Raw genomic sequence first — 19,814 nt, forward strand, 5'->3', positions numbered from 1 at the left:
GTTTTCAATATTGGTTATGTTGCTCAGAGTGTTTTTTCCCATGAGTGTTTTTCATATTTCTTATAACCTTAGGTTTATTCCGATCTTTTAGTTAGAAATTAGGAAGGAACACTAAGGAAAATGCAGTCCCACTATGCTGAGTGGAGCAAGGCATCTACTGACAGAGGGCATGGAAGAGGCTGCGGCACTCGATGCTGCCTTTGTCTCGGCTTTTATTGGTAGGACTTGCCTTCAGGAATTTGAGGTCCCTGAGATGAGTAGGAATGTCTGGAGAAAAGATTTTCCTCAGCAGAGCTGGATCAGGCATGGGGCGTGCTTAAACCAGACGTAGGCAATGCCATGGGATGTGAGGGGATGCATCCATGGATGCTGAAGGTCAGTGTCATTGCAAGGCCACACTCAACAACCTTTGAAAGGTCATGGGCACTGGGGGGAGGCTCCCCAGGACTGGAAGCAAGAAAATGTCAGTTCTACGTTGAAGAAAGGCAAGAAGGAGAACCTGGAGCACTACAGGCTCATCAGCCTCACCTCAGTCCCTGGGAAGGTGATGGAGCAAATGGTTCTGGAAGTCATTTCCACACATATTAATGACAAAAAGGCAATTCTAAGTAGTCAGCATGGATTTACAAAGGGGAAGTCATGCTTCATCAACACAATAGCCTGCTATGATTAGATAAACATCTTGGCAAATGAGAGAGGATGGATGTTGTTTAGTGTGGTAAGGCTTTTGATGCTGTTCTCCCTAATATCCTCATAGATCAGCTGCTTAAGTATGTGTCAGATAAGTGGACTGCAAACTTGCTGAACTGCTGCGCTCAAAAAGTTCAGCAGCACAAGGTCCAGCCAGTGACCAGTGGTGTAGACTGAAGAAATGAAAAGCAGCTTTGAGAGAGCATGGTGACCTTACCTGTGTATTACTGGGCTTTTTGTTGCAGGTGTGCTCTGTGTGAGTGTGTAACCAGTATTGCTTAGAAGGAGCATGTTCTGTCTCCTGAATATTAAAGGGGGGTCTTACATGCTTTTTCTCATAGCAGCCCAGGGAGTCCCCACATAAACTCCCTCCCCTCAAACAGGGAAAAATTGAAGACCCTAAGTCTGGTTCATTACAGCACTTCTTATGCCTGTCAGCATTTTGGAAAGAGGAGCTAAAATGCGTGTGCTCTGTCTTACAGCTCTAGTACCTCAGGTGGCAGAAACAGCCTTGAACAGTATTTCAGAGCCCACCTGAGCTTTAGCCAGGCAGCAGACCTAGACATGACATGCAGTAGATGAACAAATAGCTTTCAAAACTTATTTTATTTTCATGCATTTACTGACACAGGCAGAATCCACATGCATCTTGCAGGAGTGAGGCACCATTCCTCGAGGCACCATTCCTCATCATCTCTCAGAAGTAGGTCAGAGGATCATCTCTGGTTTTCCCAGTCTGAAAACTGACAAGGGTGGGACAATCATTCCCAGAAGAAAGGCCCACAAACACCCTTAAGTGGGTATAGTCATCATCAGAATTTTGGACCTAGAAACCAAAACAGTGGGAAAGTGAGGATCATGAGTGAAGCAGGTTCAAACAACAAGAAGAATATCTTTGCTCAGGAGCTTAGTTTTAGGTTTATCTCCCTTTTTACTTCAACAGCTCTTAACCCATCTGGATAGTAACTAACTGGTGCCAGAAACTCTATACACGTGCAGAGAACTGTAATAAAAACCTTCAGACATTCCAGCTACTGCTAAAATGAATAAATGCTTCTTGTCACTTGCAAGATTGGGGAAAAAGAAACCAATCATCAGTTTTCAGTGCTATAAAATGGATTTCTTCCAAGTTCACTAACATGTCAGTCTTCAGTTTTGAGTAGTTTGCTCATGAGGCTTAGCATGGACAGCAAACAAGTATTTTACATTGCCTGGGTCAGCAATAGGATGGCACTAAGTGAAGAAATGCAATTAGACGTGACTTCTGGTTTCACTGCAGCCTTCATGTAAATTGTTACTCTTCATCACTCAGTACCTTGTCCACAAAGTGAAAGCGCATCTCAAGAGGAGCCAAGGAAGGATAAATGTCGTTCATGTCAGTAAGATTTGGATTAGATATAGAATACATAACTGGTCAGTACAATCCCCTGGTGCCCAACTGAGCAGAAATAACTGTTATTTTAGCAGTGTCTGTCCTTCCTGGGATCAACTAAGTATGAGAAACTTGGAGCAAATACTCATAATGTCTCTCTGCAGAACTACTGAACCCCAAACCGACCCTTGTCAAGGGAGCATATCCTACCAGGTGTATGTCTGTGCACATGTGGGGTTCAGATACACAATCACATCCAGTGTTTGCTCTGCTGCCAGAAAGCCAGCCTGCCACTAAGCAATGCTTTCCGCCCTCTACTTGCAAAATAGGCCAAGCAATTACACGTTACTTCACAGAAAGCTGCTCAAATCCACGGGTAAGATTTTCTAATAGAGGATGAGCAGCACTATCAAAGGGCTCCAGATTAGGCAGTACCTGTTTTTCCTCCACAACAGAAAAGGAGTTTTGGAAATACAGAAAAATTAGCAGGCAGGCTGCTCCACTGCAGCACATGACACAGAACCAATACATCAACATGCATGCTTGCATGCAAAACTAGTCAGCAGAGTATGAGATGCTTGCATTAACTTAAAAAATTCACTTTAACTCTCCATCAGATCCTCAGGCTCCCTCCCAATTAATCCTAATAAACACAACTGGAGGACACAGAGGTAATAGGAAAGCTACTTTGTCTTTAAAGGAAACAAGAGAGTAGAGTTATGACTAGTTTAAATAATTTGAGCTGATAAGGCAATCTACAGTCTTTCACTGCGATGATCCTAAGAAAGTTATCATGCACTGTGCTGCTTCAGATGTGAAAGTTTCTTAAGTTTCTATGTTCCTGTTCTACAGTAGTGCCAAACAGAGGAATTTTATAAGCATCTGAAGATAGTCTGTAACTCTATTAGGCACATCAGAAAGTTTTCTACTACAAAGCACTTCTTCCTATAATATATACAAACCTTAATAAAGTAGTTTGTCCCAGCAACCACCTGAGTCCTATATTCTACGGCTTTAAAGATTTTAAATGTCTCATTTACTCTGCTTTCAAATTGTAGCTTCACCTGTAAAAAGAAAGGGAAAAATGGTTGGCAGGTTTGTATTTAGGCTTTACTTTCACAGCTACCACTGTAATTTTCATCCTTTCAAACACACACCCTTAATGAAGTAAACCCCGGAGCCCCAAAATAATCCCATTTACACCAAGACCCCCAGCCCTCTTTCCTAGCACCACCTCCAGCATTCTTTAAAATCCTGTTAGAATTAGACTTCCTAGCTGATTTCCCCCCATCCCAAAAGCCGTACTGCTAAACTGTCTCCTGCTCGGTATAGGGAAACTGCTACCTGCTGCCCTTTTAATTTTTTGTCAAAGGAGCAAAGTACCAAGCCATGCTCCACAACATGTCAACCACACTGTCACACAGAGGTGCAAGTCAGCCCCCCTCACCTGGAACACCTGCACCCACACCAGGTGGCCTAGGAGGATGCAGCCCCATTATGGTTTACAGCCTCAGAGCTGCACTCCATCTGTTTTTCTTTAAGGACTTGAAATAAGCAGAGTTATTTGAGAGCATCGAGACAACTACCTGATTGACTAGTTCCTACAAGTTATTCTAGTGCTGGTGAAAGGCCTACAGCTAAAGCTGTAATTTAAACTAAATACGCCCTTCAGCGTCTAGAACCATGTAACATACAAATGGCTGTAATAGTTACAGTGGTCCAGGACTAAACTACGTACTTCCATCTCCAAAACTAGAAGTATGGCCTTTAAATTGTGAGCCAGAAATCAACTCCAGACCTGCATAAACAAATCAGTCTTTCACTATGTAGCAGCTGCAGGTGATGTAGTTCCAGAACAAGCAACGCTCTGTACTGGCAGCATTCACACTCACAGCTCAGGTAGATGTGTTTATGCACAGTATCCAGTTTAAGCCCTGTGGATCTCAAAAATATGCGCAGTTCAGACATCTACAGACTATTCGCACACATATTTAAAATCATAATAAAAAAAAGTGTAACAGTTTTTCCTGAAACACAAAAGTGTAGAGCAAGTTTTAAGTTCAGCAGCAATCGCAGTGGTATCGTGTCCCCTCAGAGATGAAGTATTGGTATAATTACCAGACAGAAAGGGCAGGGAGGTAGTGAGAGAGACAGCTGTGAGCAGCAGTAGAAGTCTGGCCAGGTGTCTGAGGCATCATAATAATGTAATAATAGTGTAATACTGATTTACTCTAGACGTTGGCATCTAATGACAGGAATTCCCTACAGAAGGGCAGTGAATGTAACCCAGAAACTTATTTCTGTCATCTAGATAGCACAAACAATCTTTTGCAGGCTGGGTTAACTGCCTCTCCTCTGCATGTGATGCCCATGCCATCGAGGCAACAAAGAAAACTTAGTAGTGATGTCTACTACAGGCCACCCAATCAAGGGGATCCTACTGACAAAGCCTGCTTACTCCAGCTACAGGAGTCATTGCACTCACAGGCTCTTGTCTTGCTGGGGGATTTCAACCACCCAACATCTGCTGCAAAAGTCAAACAGAGAGCTGTAGGCAATGCAAGAGACTCCTGGAGTGCACTGAGGATAACTTCCTAAGACAGGTAACAGACAGCCCTACCAGGGGAGATGCGATACCAGACCTGATGGTCACTAACGCAAGTGAGCTAATTGGTGATGTAGAGATTGGAGGCAGCCTGGGCTGCAGCGATCATGTGCACATGGAGATCACAGTCCTGAGAGATGTGGAATGGGCAAAGACTGAAGTCAGGATGCTGAATTTTAGGAAAGCCAACTTCCAGCTCTTTGAGGAGCTGGTCAGCAAGACCCCCTGGGAAACTGCTCTCAGGGACAAGGGAGCAGAACAGAGCTGACAGATCTTTAAGGACACTTTCCATAGAAAACAAGAGATCTCTTGATCCCCAGGTGTAAGCAATTAAGTAAGGAAGGCAAGAGGTGGCTGAATTGAGACCTGCTGGTCAAACTAAAGGGCAAGAAGGAAATGCACAGGTGGTGGAAGCAGGGACAGGTATCCCAGGAAGAGTATAGGGACACTGCCTGCTTGTGCAGAGACGGGGTCAGGAAGGCCAAGGCACAGCTGGAGCTGAACTTGGCAAGAGACAAAGAATAACAAGAAGGGCTTCTGCACATCAACCAGAAAAGGAAGGTCAAAGAAAGTGTGTCCCCCCATGAGCAACACTGGTAAACTGATAACAACGAACAAGGAGAAGACTGAGGTACTCAACAACTTCTTTGCCTCATTCTTCATTGGCAAGCTCTCTTCCACACTTCCCGAGCAGATGAACTGCAAGAAGGGGACTGGGGAACAAAGCCAGCATGGCTTCACCAAGGGCAAGTCCCACCTGACCAACCTAGTGGTCTGCTACGATGAAGTAACTACATCAGTGAACAAAGGGTGGGCTATGGATGTCATCTATTTGGACTTTTGTAAAGCTTTTGATGTGGTGCCTCACAACATCCTTCCCTCTGTGTTGGATAGGTATGGATTTGATGGGTGGACTGTTCAGTAGATGAGGAACTGGCAAGATGATTGCATCCAGAGAGTGGTGGTCAAAGGCCCAGTGTCTGGACGGACAATGGTGAAAAGTGGTGTCTCTCAGCAGTCTGTACTGGGACCAGTAACTCCTTAAGATCATCATCAATGACATAGGCAGCGAGACTGAGTGCACCCTCAGCAAGTTCATGGATGACGCCAAGCTGAGTGGTGCAGTTGACACGCATGAGGGACATTATGCCATCCAAAGGGACCTGGACAAACTTGAGAAGTGGGCCCATGTGATCCTCATGAGGTTCAACCAGGCCAAGTGCAAGGTCCTGCACCTGGGTTGGGGCAACCCCTGGTATCAATACAGGCTGCAGGATGACAGGACTGAGAGCAGCCCTGCAGAGAAGGACTTGGGGGATGCTGGTGGATGAAAGACTGGACATGAGCTGGCCATGTTCACTTGCAGCTCGGAAGGCTAAATGTATCTTGAGCTGCATCAAAGGCAGCACGCCCAGCAGGTTGAGGGAGGTTATTCTGCCCTTCTACGCTGCTCTGGTGAGATCCCAACTGGAGTCCTGCGTCCAGCTTTGGAGCCCTCAGCACAGGAAAGACATGGACCTGCTGGAGATGCTGGACATGGAGAAGAAATTTTTTATAATGGGCATGGTGAAACAGTGGCACAGGTTGCCCAGAGAGGTGGTAGATGCCCCATCCCTGGAGACATTTCAGGCCAGGCTGGACAGGGCTCTGAGCAACCTGACCTAGTTGAAGATGTCCCTGCTCATTGCAGGGGGGTTGGACTAGATGACCTTTGAAAGTCCCTTCCAACCGAAATTATTCTATGCTTCCATGTCGATGGCCCAAGGCAGAGCAGAGGCATTCCAGCAGCCAAGCAGAGGAGCACAGCGTCACTCATTAGCCTGCTCAGGCAGCCCCTGGGAGGGGCCAGCAGCGTGTCAGGGCTTCTCACCACTCACCTGTCCCACAGAAACACACAGAATTAATTTGCTTTCTCAGCACATACACCTACAGCTGGCTGCCACTCCCAGGGCATTCCTTCCCAGCAGGCAGGTCCCAGAAAGTGCCCTAATAACATCCAGATCAACTCTGTCCAGATAGTCAGAAATTATCATCTTACTCAGGCTTTCCATAAACTCTTACTCTGCTCTTCTTCCCAGCAGCTTCCATGGGTTTCCTATCCCAGGGAACCAACAGCTATACTTCTAGCTCAGGAGCTGCTAAATCCAGCAAACCAGGGAAAGTTCTATTTCCAACCCATTCCAGCAGGCTGGGTCTGAGGATGATCCTAAGCGGCATTTTTCGGTATATATTATTTCTCTCTCAGAACAAAACCAAGCCAGTTCTCTCCCTTTTTACCATCTCTCCTGTTCTCTGACAACTACATCCCTCATTTGTTATATATGGACAGAGCCTTCAGTAAAATCAGGCAGGCAGACAGATCCTTAATCCTCAGATGAAAAAATGTAACATTCCTAAGCTCTTATCTAGCAGCTCCTTAAACTCAAAACCTTCCTCCATTTTAGGCAACAGCTATGTAACAAGGAGACTGAATAACATTCTCTAGCTCACTGACTACAGACAAGGCATAGGCATAATCCAAAGAGCAGAACAGATGTTGGGCATCCCAAAGTCTGCAGATGCTCTTCACAACTTCACTCAAATCACATTAATTGCTTCTCTGCTTTGCAGAGCATAAAATCCCACAGAAGTGCATCATGAAAGGGTGACACTGTTATCTGGCAGGAAACACAGATAAGGTTTTTCTCCCTAAGAATATTTTGCTTAGACAACTATACCAAAGGCTCTGTGGAAGGGAAAGACAAGGGGGAGTTCTCTCTCCTGCTCTCAGCACAAGGCAGAAATTTCACCTTGCAGAAAACAAAGAGCAGTGAATAATTTGTTTCCATTTTCCTGAAGTTACTGAGAATGGATGAACACCAAAATTAAGATCAGTCCTCTTCTGGAATCAAACACAAACTCTTTACATGCACATTTCAGATTCTGTATTTGCCCTGTGCATTAGCATAGCCTGAAACAAGCATTCACAATTTTAAGTGGATGCTCACTCACTGACAGCTAAGCACTGAGGTTTCATCTCGGATACACACTGCAATAGGGCAGGATCCTTTGATCACTTGCGACACTGCCAAGCATTAAGAACATAGGTCAGTATCTGGCATGCTACAGTGTTCCAGCAGTGTGCAAAGGAGGCCATTAAGCGATTTCCCAGGCTCATTAGTCAAACTTCACAGCCCCCAGCTAGCAGGAGACTTTGCCCTCCCTGTCCTACACACATGAGGAAACAAGAATTGCAGAGACACAACGGTGCTATGAGTCCTGGCCTAGGGTCTCCTCTCCATATCCAAGAGAGAATTTCTTATCACTGCAAGTGCTGCTCAGGACAGGAGGAACAGCAGCACTGCTCCAGAGTAATTCAGTCAGCGCCTTACAAACAATTTCAGATAATCCTTTTATCTTTCTGTTCTGCTGTAAGTTATCTCCCCTCTGACAAACCTGTTATCACATACTCTGTGCATGCACGCACAACTCTGGCAACCCCAGCTGTGATTGACCAATATAGCCCTATAGCGGAAGGAGGTTCAGAGAGGCTGGGCAAGCATGATGTGCCTACAAAACTCAGAAAATAATGCAGGGTGCGACAGAACACAACTTCTGCAAAGCAGCTGACATTAGCTCAACACAATGCAGATCAGAGCGTGCTTGTTTTAGATAAACAGCTCTGTCAGTTGAGTGGATCAACTGGTGGTGTAACTCCCTGAGTTCATTTAAAGCATGCGAACGCTGCCCTAAGTTAGCCAGATCAGAATGGGGAGAATGAATACATTACTTTTTGTTCTCTGTGTTGGGCAGGGCAAAGAACCAACAAAATAATTTGGAAGACAACAGCGGGCTTGAGCTAGCCTCAGCACATGTTCTCCTCCCCGGTGACTGAGAACGCCCAGCGTCATGACAGTGAGCATATTCTAAAGAACAGTAATGGAGATCATATCTCTATTGTGATTGAAGTGTATTCTGCAATTGCTTTATTTCGCTAAGAGGAACTTAAATCAGAAACCTCATGAAACACCAAGTATCTTCAAATAAGTCTGATATTAAACATTATACCCTCCACATGCGGAATATCTAAAAGAACCTGGTCAGAGAATACTGGACTCTGGCATCAGCCTATGCAGCCCATTTACAGATCTCTCCTGGTGGCGTAGCCCAGCTCCCCTTCACCTGGTTTTATCCTTGCCTGGTCTCAGCCTGCAAGCTCACAGGAGATGTGGCCTGGTACTTGTCCTGGTTTTGGCTGGGATAGAGTTAATTTTCTTCCTAGTAGCTGCTACATGGTGCTGTGTTTTGGATTTAGTGTGAGAACAGCATTGACAATACACTGATGTTTTAGCTGTTATTAAGTAGCCAAGGACTTTTCAGCTCCCTTGCCAGGTGCACAAGAAGCTGAGAGGGGACACAGCCAGGACAGGTGACCCAAGCTGCCCAAAGGGATAATTGACATTATATCATGTCATGCTCAGCATATAGTTTGGGCAAACCTGGCTGGGGGAACTACTGCCTGGGGACAGGCTACGCACTGATCACCAGCAATTGCATTGTCTATCGCTCATCTTGTATATTCTTTTTTTTTTCTCTTCTTCTGCTGTCCTAGCAAACTCAACCTCAACTCAATTGCAAACCAGGAGTTTTACATTTTTTCCCCTCTTTCCATGTCCTTCCATGTCCTTCCTCTTTCCATGTCCTATCCATGTCCTTCAGTGAAGAATTAATTCTACCAGGTACAATCTTCTCCCTTCAAATACACCACCTTTAATTTCAAACAAGCAGCCTCAGTGCTGGCATAGTAGAGTTGGCCTTCCAGCTGCACCTAAATGTTAACTGGAGCTAGCCAGGACTATGCCTGGCTATGGACAAGGATGAGACAGAGAAGTGGCTTGTCTCAGTCTTACTGACACGCTGCCTATGCAGAATGCTGAGAAATACTGGCTGGCAATCAAGGGGATTCCCATTTTCCACACAAGCTTCTTCAGTTTAAACACTGGTTCAAAATCACCACCTGGTCTCCCAGGCTTTGCACAAGCTTCAAGGCTCAACCCTTCGCACACACAGACTTCATCTTTAAATAGGCTGCAACTCACCTGGTCAACAATTTTCTGCACTTCTGGAGTAGCAGGCTCGGTCTCAGTTAAGCCCCCAGTAATCGGCATCGTAGTGGCAGGTAACTTCTCCGAAGTGATGGTGGTTCTGAAGAGGAAAGTTCAGCGCAGTCTGAGCAGCGTCACCAGACATCTCGTATATATACATATACATATATATACATGTGTCATGGAATCATGTGACTTGTGACAAATGGAACCTACCATTACTGAACTAGAGAATGAGAAAAAGAAAAAAGGAAAAACCAATGTAAAGCACTGACAGTAATACTAAATGTAAAAAGCACTTTAAAAAAATCTTGTGTATATAGTAAATCTTAAGTGTATATAGTCTTCACGTTAATAAGAAAAACCAGCAACAGCGTCCAGCCACTCACATCTTAAGATAGTTGGTTTGGGCTGAAACTAGAACCTCTTGCTTCTCCACCCATGTACAGATGACTAGTCTGTGTGTTAAGGAAGTAGATCAAAATCACACCCAGTATTTCCCAACAATATTCAAGATCAGAAGCAAGCATGCAGTGATTTCCTGGTGCAGGTCCCATTCAACTTGAAGTTGTATTGTCTCAACATCTTTCAAAAGCGGGAAACAGAGGCGTTTTATTTTCAGTGACTTTACTTCCCTCTATCTGACCGGAAAGGTGCCAAGGTAAACACCAGAACCAGAAGGGGAAAAAAATTACATCCTAGGTTCAAGTTAAGTACTGCAAATAAGTTATCTCTCCTTCTTTCCTATCAAACCTAGAGTTGCATTCAAGCCATCATAATAACAGCTGTATATGCAGTACCATTTACTTTTTTATTGCAACTCTGGTGTCAGTTTCCTGGAAGACAAAGTACTTGCACTACAGTAGTTGTGTGTAGACAAAAGCTGTTCTAATTTCAACGTACTTATATTTCACATGCTGCTGAAATATGTAACATGCAGAATATATAGTCAGAAGTATTCATTCTGCAGTTATAGTTGAACACATGACACAGTCACATTCATGACCACATATGAATGTTCACAGCTCAAAACACACACAACCTTCCGAGGAAAGACCAGCAACTGTTAGCAGCCGTACCTGGTAAGGGAGAGCTAACACTTCAAGACCACCAAAAAACCTACTTCCCTTCAGTATTCCTGCCATGTCCCTCCTCTCCAGTAAAAGGGAGGAATGTTGTTCCAGAGAGGCAGCAACAGATTAGACAATTTTTAGTCCCGAGGGATGACTATATGGGAGGGGGTGAAATGAGAATACGCGCAGCACACAGGCAACAGGCATTTCTGTTGGAATCAGCACGAAGAATTAGCTAGAAACAAAGCCTGTTTACAGACACAGAGATGGTGACTGTGTAGCACAGACTTATCAGTGTCCTAACCAGCCTACTGACCCTCCTCAAAGACGACAAGTGGTGCAACAGACCGTAAACAAGTACTTCATATCTAATTTCAAGGCCTGCTCCTGGTACAAAGGACCCAAGATTGAGAAACTGGGGCTGTAAGGGCCCTAAACCCAACAGTATGCAAGACCAAGGTAAGAGTATGTTACCAGTAAGAATGTTGCAGAAATTCCCAAACTTGGGCAGCAGTGTTACGGGAGTGGAGGAAAAGCATTTGAGAAAAAAAAAAAACAAAAACAAAAGGCGTTGTCTTGAGATAACATTTCTGAAGAAAAACATCCACAGTTCCTGGGAACACCTGGGAGGTGTTAAAGCTGGAAGTCTGCCATCTTCTCCAAGTTCACCACTTCAGATGCAGAGTTCCTCACAGCCCAATTCATGGAGTTATGGAAATTCAAGCTGATGAGCTCATGCTCCTTTTGCACCAGACCCTGCTGATTCAGTCAAATGCTGATGATCTGCCACCATGTTGCTACAATGCATCTTATTCACAGGGCAGGACAGATGAACTGAGTGGAAAAGCCAGCTCACTTTACTGAAGTCAGAAGCTACAGAATGCATCCAACAACCACACAGCACTAATGCTGAAACTGGGTATTTTATAAATTTCTCCGCTCACCAGGATGCAGATCTCTCTAACGCCTGTGGCTGGTAAGATCCCAGAAACAACATTATCCCTCTGGAGAACTCTGGATTCTGATCAGTAAGAAACACCCTGAGGAGCAAGTCTAGGAGGGTTAATTTGTAGCCTTGGGAAAACTCTAGGTGTGTAATTAAAGATGTTAATGTTGTGTGGAAATCCTTCATGGGACTCCATATTTCTGAGTTTGCTGGTTTTTGACTTCAGAGTGTAAGAACTTTTTTCCCCTAGAACGCAGAGAGTTGTGCAGAAGGGAAGGAATATCAACACTAATCATCAGCAAGTTGATGCTAGAGTTTACACAGGCAAATCAGTCTGTTTTCTTTCTATGGGAGTGCTAATGGCTGTCCTAAAATCCAGTGATATTTCCAAGAGTGGGATGGAGTACTCATTCTGCATACATAGTTCAAGAAGTCACTTGGAAATGCTGACATTTTGCAGACCTGCTATCAAAGATGATCAGTACCAACAGACTGTCCCAAGCAACCCTGATCTATATCCCTCTCCATTTAAGCTTTGCATGTAACAAAACAGCATTTGCCACGCTGTCTTGACAAGAACAGCCATCCCCATGCCATCTCTTGCATATCTTCAACAAGCTAGTGAGCATCTCCACTGTAGTATTTGAGATATTACACACCATTCCAGCCTGCCCTCACCGTTTGGGCGGGTGGTAATTTCTCTTCACGTAACTGTACTGCTGTTAACTTGGAGAATCGGTGGGAGAACTGCACTAGTATTCTTTACACTACATATTATTCTAATAATGAAGAAACAAATCTTTGCAGGTTGCAGACCACTACTCTCTGGTCCTGTAAGCATTTTAAGAAGTAGAAGGTATAGTCAATAAATCATCAGTACAGTAACAAAACAAAGCAAACACAAAAACCCCACAAACTCCAGAGTTCTGTATTTTTGAGTTATTTTTTAAGCCAGACATGAAGCCACTTCTCTAGAAATGATTGTGAAAGCTAAGTCAGCAGGTCAGACTTCTGGTTTCACAGCATCAAGACATGCCATCATGACTGGATGAAATGACACATGGTCTGCACCATTTTAACAGCTGCTGAAGGAAAGCAGCCCTCCATCTACCAATTGCAAATCTACTTGTCCTCACCACAGTAACAATGGCCTTGACTTTCAGAATGCTGCAAAAAAGATTTCCCCTCCTGCTACCCACCCTGATTTCAAAATCGTAGATGAGGCATGATCCTAGAACAGACGGGCATCAGTATACACAAAGGCTTTACCTGCCTGCATTCAGTATGGCCCACAGCTCATACCAATGACACATACCATCACAAAAGATCCCACTTAATAGGCGGCTCTTAAGTCCTCAAAAAACAGCAAAGCCTTTTTCTCCTTCCCTGTGCTCCAGATCACGGCATGCAATTCCAGTTACTCACCTTCAAGTTTCAGCAAGTTCAACAGCAAGATTCAAATAGTCTCTGATTCATGTAGTTTGCCATATGCTGCAAGAGATAACCCTCTGTGTTCAGAGCAAACTAAAAAGGAGTAATTCAAACTCTTAGTGCAACCCTCCGTATATAATCTGCAAACACCTGAAGAGGGGGTGTTTGGGACTGAGAACTACCTACTGTCTTCTTATGGTGTCAGAAACTTTTCATATACAGGTGTGTATAGATCTACTTGTTTGGCTTAATATTCAAATGAAAAATAGTGCTACATTGGGGTTTGGTGTTTTTTAAACACAGTTTTCTCGTAACAAATGCTAAGCTGGGCTACTGCAAAAAAAAAAAAAAAAAAAGAAAAAAAAAAGAAAGAAAAATCTGCATATGTATCACATCCATTTCACAGGTCATTTTTGACAGCATCTGCTTAAGCGAAGTTTTCCCACAACAGCTGAGCAAACATCTGGATAGATAGATGAGGACAGCAATTAATTCTCATGACAATCTCTAATTTCTACAGAAATACAATACAAGATTAATTATTTCAAGACTATGGATGTTGACTCTATACACACTGGCAGGTTTCTATCATACAATTGGCTTAAAAGGAGAATTCACCTCCACAGTTTTAGATCCAGGCCCTGGAGAAAACAAATATTTTAGACCCCTATATTAGAGGTCAGTTTTAGAGCACCAGCTTTAAAATCAAAACTGTTCTCAACATCTCACCAGTGGACCATCTCCCGTGAAAATTCAGTTATTAGCAACTCAGCCCACAGCTCTGAGCAGTATTTGATTTCCACTTCGAGGATAAACAATCATAAAAATTTAACAGTTGAACAACAAGCATGTTTGCTGCTTTCAGACTTGCAGAAAAACAATGAGAATACTTCAAGAGTGAGACCAGTGCTTCAACTGCAGTGAAGTTCTGCTTAAAGTAGTTGCAGTACTTTGGGAAAAAATGAAAAACCAACAAGCTTGAACATTAGTATTTACATCCTCGAAGACTTCAAATATATTTCTGCCTCATTCTCAAATAAAAGTGAGACTAAATGACTCCGCTGACTAAAAATATAGGCCATCAGGTAAAGCATCTACTGAACAAACAACTTTAAAACAGATGATGTTGCATAGAACTTTGCCAGCTTTCAGGTTCGTTCCCACATCTACTTCCTGCCCCCAATATATGTACAGCTTTTAAGGATGCAAGAGTATATAGTCATGTCAGTGCTGTAACTGAGCTCCAATGTTCACAAGATAGGGCCTGTATTTTTAAGGCTCTGTTCAAGTTCAGTGTTTCTTAAAGACTTATTAAATAATAAATCCAGCTGACAACCAAGCAAACCTTGCCATTTGACTGTCAGCCAATAGTTAATAAAAAATAAAGGTATAATTACAGCAGTTCTGCTTTCCTTATACTTATCTGCTTTTAAATGCTATGTTACTACAGGGATGTTGCACTTAAAGTTTTCTAGATACAACACTATGGCCAGAATCAACGGGATCAGGTATGAACAGCTAAAATGCAATTCACCTATAGAATTAATTCTAAGGGTTCAGAAGGAGGGACAAAATAGGGTCACTGGATAATTAACTGTCTCATTCCGGAATGAGACACATCTTCAGCCCCCAACCAAAGGTTTTAATTGACACAATGTTCCCTATTTTAAAGAAAAAATTCAGAACTTAGTAACACAGATCAAAGGCCAGCGTGCAACAGATTCTGCCCATCAGCATTGTGGGAACAATGTCAAACCTGCATCTGCATGCAACTCTGGACCATGGCTGGTGGTGCTGAGTAGTTCAGAACAATACTGGCAGCTTCTTCCTTTCAGGTTTTAGTAGCTTATTCACACAAGCAGACCATGTTAACTGGTAGTTTAGCAAGCACTAGTTCAGGGAGAGTGCTGTCCTCCCAGGTGAGCGCTGGTTTTGACTGCTTCTTCCCCTCTAGGGCTGCTGAAGCCACAGAAGTTCAAGAAAGATGCCAGTTTCACATTGCATTTGAAAATTATTTTAATACTATAAAATTCATTTGTTCACATATTTTGTACAAAAAGATGAGTTGTTTACTCTTAATTACAGGAGAATCATTTCAACCTTGAGATCTCAGCTAAGTAGGTCCAAAACAAAACAGGACTGGGTTCTACTGATTCTGGAGGGTGCCAGTACAGCTCACCCAAGGTCTCTTTCCAGTTTGGCTCTCACGGTTATGGACCACCTTGATGGTAAATACCCCACATCATTGACTCTTCGGAGGCTTGTAGTGAATTCGGCAACGCTCATTAAATACCTGAGACATCAAAACAGAAAAGCAAAAGTGAATGAGCCCGTAGCCAGGAGGCGACCAAAACTTCAGAGATAGTTCAGGCAACTATCTCTTCACATATCACCCATCTCAAGCTGCCCAACCCTGCTGTACCAATAAATGGTACTTACCAAGGCATCTGTCTCCATTCACCTTCTCTCCTGGCTTTAGTGAATCCAAAGTTTGCAGCCTGATGCTGGGGGACTGCACAGCACTAAGTGTTCTCCCTCAGATAGGGCAGGCTCATAATCCTGGTAGTCTGTTATCCTCAAAGATGATGATGCCTTTTTTGTTTTGTTTTGTTTTTTTTAAAGAGGGAGGGAAATTTTCAGTGGAAGGCTCCTGACTGGCTGCGCTCAGTTAAGTTCACTGTGGCACTGGAATTTGGACACTGTATTCTTCTCTTTCCTGAGCAAACACATTTTGCATTGTCATGCCAGCTAAGAAGAGGTGCAAGGGCTCTTGGAAGACACATTCACATTTTTAGTTATCTGACCACAGGTGCTGGTGCTGCCAGCACTCCTACGCAAAAGGCACACTGCTCTCGGCTCTGGCACCCTCTCTGGGTGAAATTTAGCACACAGAACTACAGCCTGAAGATCGTGTTCATTTAGCGTCAACTGCAGGCCTTGTCAAGCAGACTGCTTACCCTAAGGAGGACCAATAAATTTGACTATTTAAAAGAAGCCAATCTGAATCAGAAGTACAACACACAAGCTCACACCAAAGTTACAGGTGCTCTTTACAAGCAACTTAGTTATTTATCATTTTGGCTCCGAGCTTTGTCCAGTGCATGTCCTGAAAAGCAACATGAGCACCACCTAGCACCAAGTGAAGGCGCTGGCAGATATTAGTTCCCTCACCAGCACTCCTGCAAAAGCATGTTTTGCGAAGCTGTCCAGAGACTTTTCAATCCAAATACCTGTGATCTTCAAGATGTCAAGTCTCATTAACACTCCCATTGGCTTCACATGCAAAGTGAGTGGTCTCCTAATTTGGGGAAGTTATGCATCGCCGTATGTAAACACATTGTTTTAAACTGTATCTTCCTAGAATATTCTAAAGCTGATCTCCTAATTCAGTCTTCAGAACCTACGGCAACCTCAGCAAAAGTGGAGTTTGCAGCATGCATTAGTTATAGCATTGATTCTTAACAATTTTGAGCCATTTTCAACTTATTTTTGAATGTAATTTATCTTAAGAAACAGACACATACTACAAACTGCTTCATATTGCAGAAATAAAGCAGTTGTGATATAGCTTCTTTCACACACACATAGACAGCCTGCCCCACTACATTACCACACACAATGAACACGTCTGGAAGAGCTAAGAGTATGTAAAGGTCTGAGATCCAATAAATGATAGAAGGAAAGTGTAGAAATTAAGAGTTCCCACTAAGAAGCATTTTAATACTAAACAAATTGTACCATTTTTGTCTATTGTCTGTCTAAGACACTTTAAGGGCATATATGTCTTAAAGGGTACTGGAAATACACTCTAAAACACTGCAAGGGTCCCTTGCATCAAACAGTACAACAAAAAAATTGCAGCTTTCAGCTTGCTATCATGCAAACTTTTAAAGCATCTTTAACAATATCTCTGCAGCCTGTGGAAGGAAAACCAATACTGCAATCTTGCTAACACTGCCTCCTACTTTTAGGACCACGTACCCAGAGATTTCACTTTGTAGTCAGGCCAAGTAACTCCATTGGTCTACTTGTGAAGTGCTATTCTCATTTTTCAGATGGGGAAAACAGTGCCTGAGAAACCTTAACATTCATGTTACTGTGCAGGAGTTTGACTTTGTTGCCTTTTATGCATTATTACAAACCACTGCAACGACAAACTCCAGTGTGGAGGTGCTGTGCAGAGCCTAATGCAAGCACCTTGTTTTGGAAGTCAACTCCTTTTTGGTATTTGCTATTCAAAATTCCGCTGCTTGCATTTCTATAAAGCAGCATCTTCCTGCATGCCACTATTTTGCAGCTACCCAGAGCATTGGAAAATAACTTTCTGTTTCCTAATCAGATTTTTCCAATCAGTTTTCAATTGATTAAAGTTAAGTAAGCGCATAAGTGTTCTTTCCAACTAAAAGTCTGCAACAGTAAAAAAGAGAGGAGGTCCTCTACTGCAAATCAATAACCACTTCCACGTAACAAATTGCATTTGGTCCACAATTATGACTGGGTCTAATTCCTTCAGTGAAATATTTTTACAGGCAGCTAAATGACACTTGCCTATAATAGCGGAGCTGGAGATAAAACCCAGAAACACTTTTCTCTTCAAGCCCCACTTTAAACAGCAAATGGCTAAGATGACCTTGTACCATGCATACCTCACTATTTATAAGCTAAATGCTCTACATCTTCAGGAAACTGGACATTTCTGTCAGTAGTAAAAGCTTAATATAGCTACAGGAAATCACTACAATCAGTGCTAACTTTGGTGCCAACTCTGGGCTTCAGAACAGAGACAGTGTGGGGCAGGTCTTCCCCCATCCCTTTTAAAACCGACAGCAGAGTTGCTATAAAATGTTTGCGACTGGTGGCCTGCAGCATGTTGTTAAGGCTGTGCAGTTGCTTAGTCATATCTGAGCTGGCTTTAAATTAATTAAGCTTAAGGGCATGCTTAGCTTTTTCAGGCAGTACAGAGGCTGTACTGACAGCAAAGCATACCTTTAAAAACATGTAGATGCTCATCTGATCAGCTTGCATTGAGCTGCATTGTGCTGACTACACCTCCAAGTATTGTGCTGACTACACCTCCAGCTGTATTGCATTTATGCTGATTCAATCCAGAGGACTGAAATCCTGAAGCAGAGATTGAAAAGGGAGCTGCAGCTAGTACTACCTATTCACAAATTTATTTTTTTTTTTGCATTTAAAAAAGGAAAGAGGTTCTCTATACAGTGTTGAAAGATCTGAAAAGCTACAATGAATGAGAAAAGGATGCTAGACATGAAATGCTGCAGTGATAGAATACAGCCACCCCAGCAATTAAGCTCAGCATCTGGGGCCATCAAACCAGAGGGTAATCTGCCCCCTCTGTGAAACTCACAGGTTTTTATGTTTTGCAGGTCCATGTTGGCAATGATGAGTTCATGCACCTGTGGGTGTTCAAGAGCCTTCCTCACGAGAACAAGCCGCTGAGTCTCCACAGTTACCAGAGCAGCAAGACTAAGCATGATGAACTGGCTTTTTTCTAGCAAGCTTCTATCTTGTGCGTTTTCCTCATGCGTTCTTATGTGCATTTTCTATAGCCTGCAAAATGTTGATTCCTGTGCCAAGAAAGGAGAAAAGAAAGTGTCCTTTTTTTTAACTTCCTACTGGAAAAAATCAGTTGCTTTTATGCCATTCCCTTCCTGTGCAATATCTAAATTTTAGAGTCACACGGTTCTCCGTTCACCTGCACTAATGCAAATCCAGGTAGCTGCACTGACTTCAATGCAGCATAACTGCAATACTGCTGCTGAGTCCTGTTTGTGGACTTCCTTGGTTTAGAAACTGAAAGGGGAATGGCACTGGCATTCTGTATTTGCAGAAAGGAGCGAGAGGAAAACCCACATATTTTCTGTGCTATTTTGCGACTGTGAATATATCTGTAGATTTAAATTGTGCTATGTATTTTCTTGGCAAAGATCTGAAGAGAGACCTGAGGCAAAGTGGTTCTGAAAGCAAGAGGAGGATTATAGTCTTTTGAAACAAACATTCCATTGGTTATCATGTTGATCTTCTTGCAGCAGTAGTATATAATGCCCAGTAGAGGGGGTATGAGTTTAAAAACAGAACTGAACTTGCTGCTTTTCTCAGTACTAAGGAAAAGTCCTGGAAAGGAGCTTAAGCTGGACAAGCGTTTCTGCATTAATAACAATAAACATTTTTCTTGAATTGAAAGGGCATATTTGACTTTGAGTAGTGTTTCACTGTTCTCTGTACTGGTTTTCAATATTGGTTATGTTGCTCAGAGTGTTTTTTCCCATGAGTGTTTTTCATATTTCTTATAACCTTAGGTTTATTCCGATCTTTTAGTTAGAAATTAGGAAGGAACACTAAGGAAAATGCAGTCCCACTATGCTGAGTGGAGCAAGGCATCTACTGACAGAGGGCATGGAAGAGGCTGCGGCACTCGATGCTGCCTTTGTCTCGGCTTTTATTGGTAGGACTTGCCTTCAGGAATTTGAGGTCCCTGAGATGAGTAGGAATGTCTGGAGAAAAGATTTTCCTCAGCAGAGCTGGATCAGGCATGGGGCGTGCTTAAACCAGACGTAGGCAATGCCATGGGATGTGAGGGGATGCATCCATG

General features: G+C 43.1%; 1 protein-coding gene across 2 annotated transcripts; it reads right to left on the reverse strand.

Annotated features, from left to right (window-relative positions):
• Positions 1 to 1,277: 1,277 nt before the first annotated feature.
• On the reverse strand, positions 1,278 to 18,562 carry LOC136105302 (cystatin-A-like). 2 transcript variants are annotated; one of them, XM_071814364.1, is made up of 4 exons: positions 13,196 to 18,562; positions 9,746 to 9,851; positions 3,025 to 3,126; positions 1,278 to 1,516 (listed from the first exon to the last, which is right to left on the reverse strand). In XM_071814364.1, the coding sequence occupies exons 2-4, from the start codon at positions 9,812 to 9,814 to the stop codon at positions 1,388 to 1,390; spliced, it is 300 nt and encodes a 99-aa protein (XP_071670465.1). In that variant the 5' UTR covers positions 9,815 to 9,851; positions 13,196 to 18,562; the 3' UTR covers positions 1,278 to 1,387. The 2 variants fall into 2 exon arrangements, with proteins under 2 accessions (XP_071670465.1, XP_065701105.1); XM_065845033.2 differs by lacking the exon at positions 13,196 to 18,562 and adding an exon at positions 10,141 to 11,195.
• Between the last annotated feature and the right edge of the window lie 1,252 nt (positions 18,563 to 19,814).

The sequence above is a fragment of the Patagioenas fasciata genome, chromosome 1 (genome assembly GCF_037038585.1).
Source record: "Patagioenas fasciata isolate bPatFas1 chromosome 1, bPatFas1.hap1, whole genome shotgun sequence".
NCBI classification, from domain to species: Eukaryota; Metazoa; Chordata; class Aves; order Columbiformes; family Columbidae; genus Patagioenas; species Patagioenas fasciata.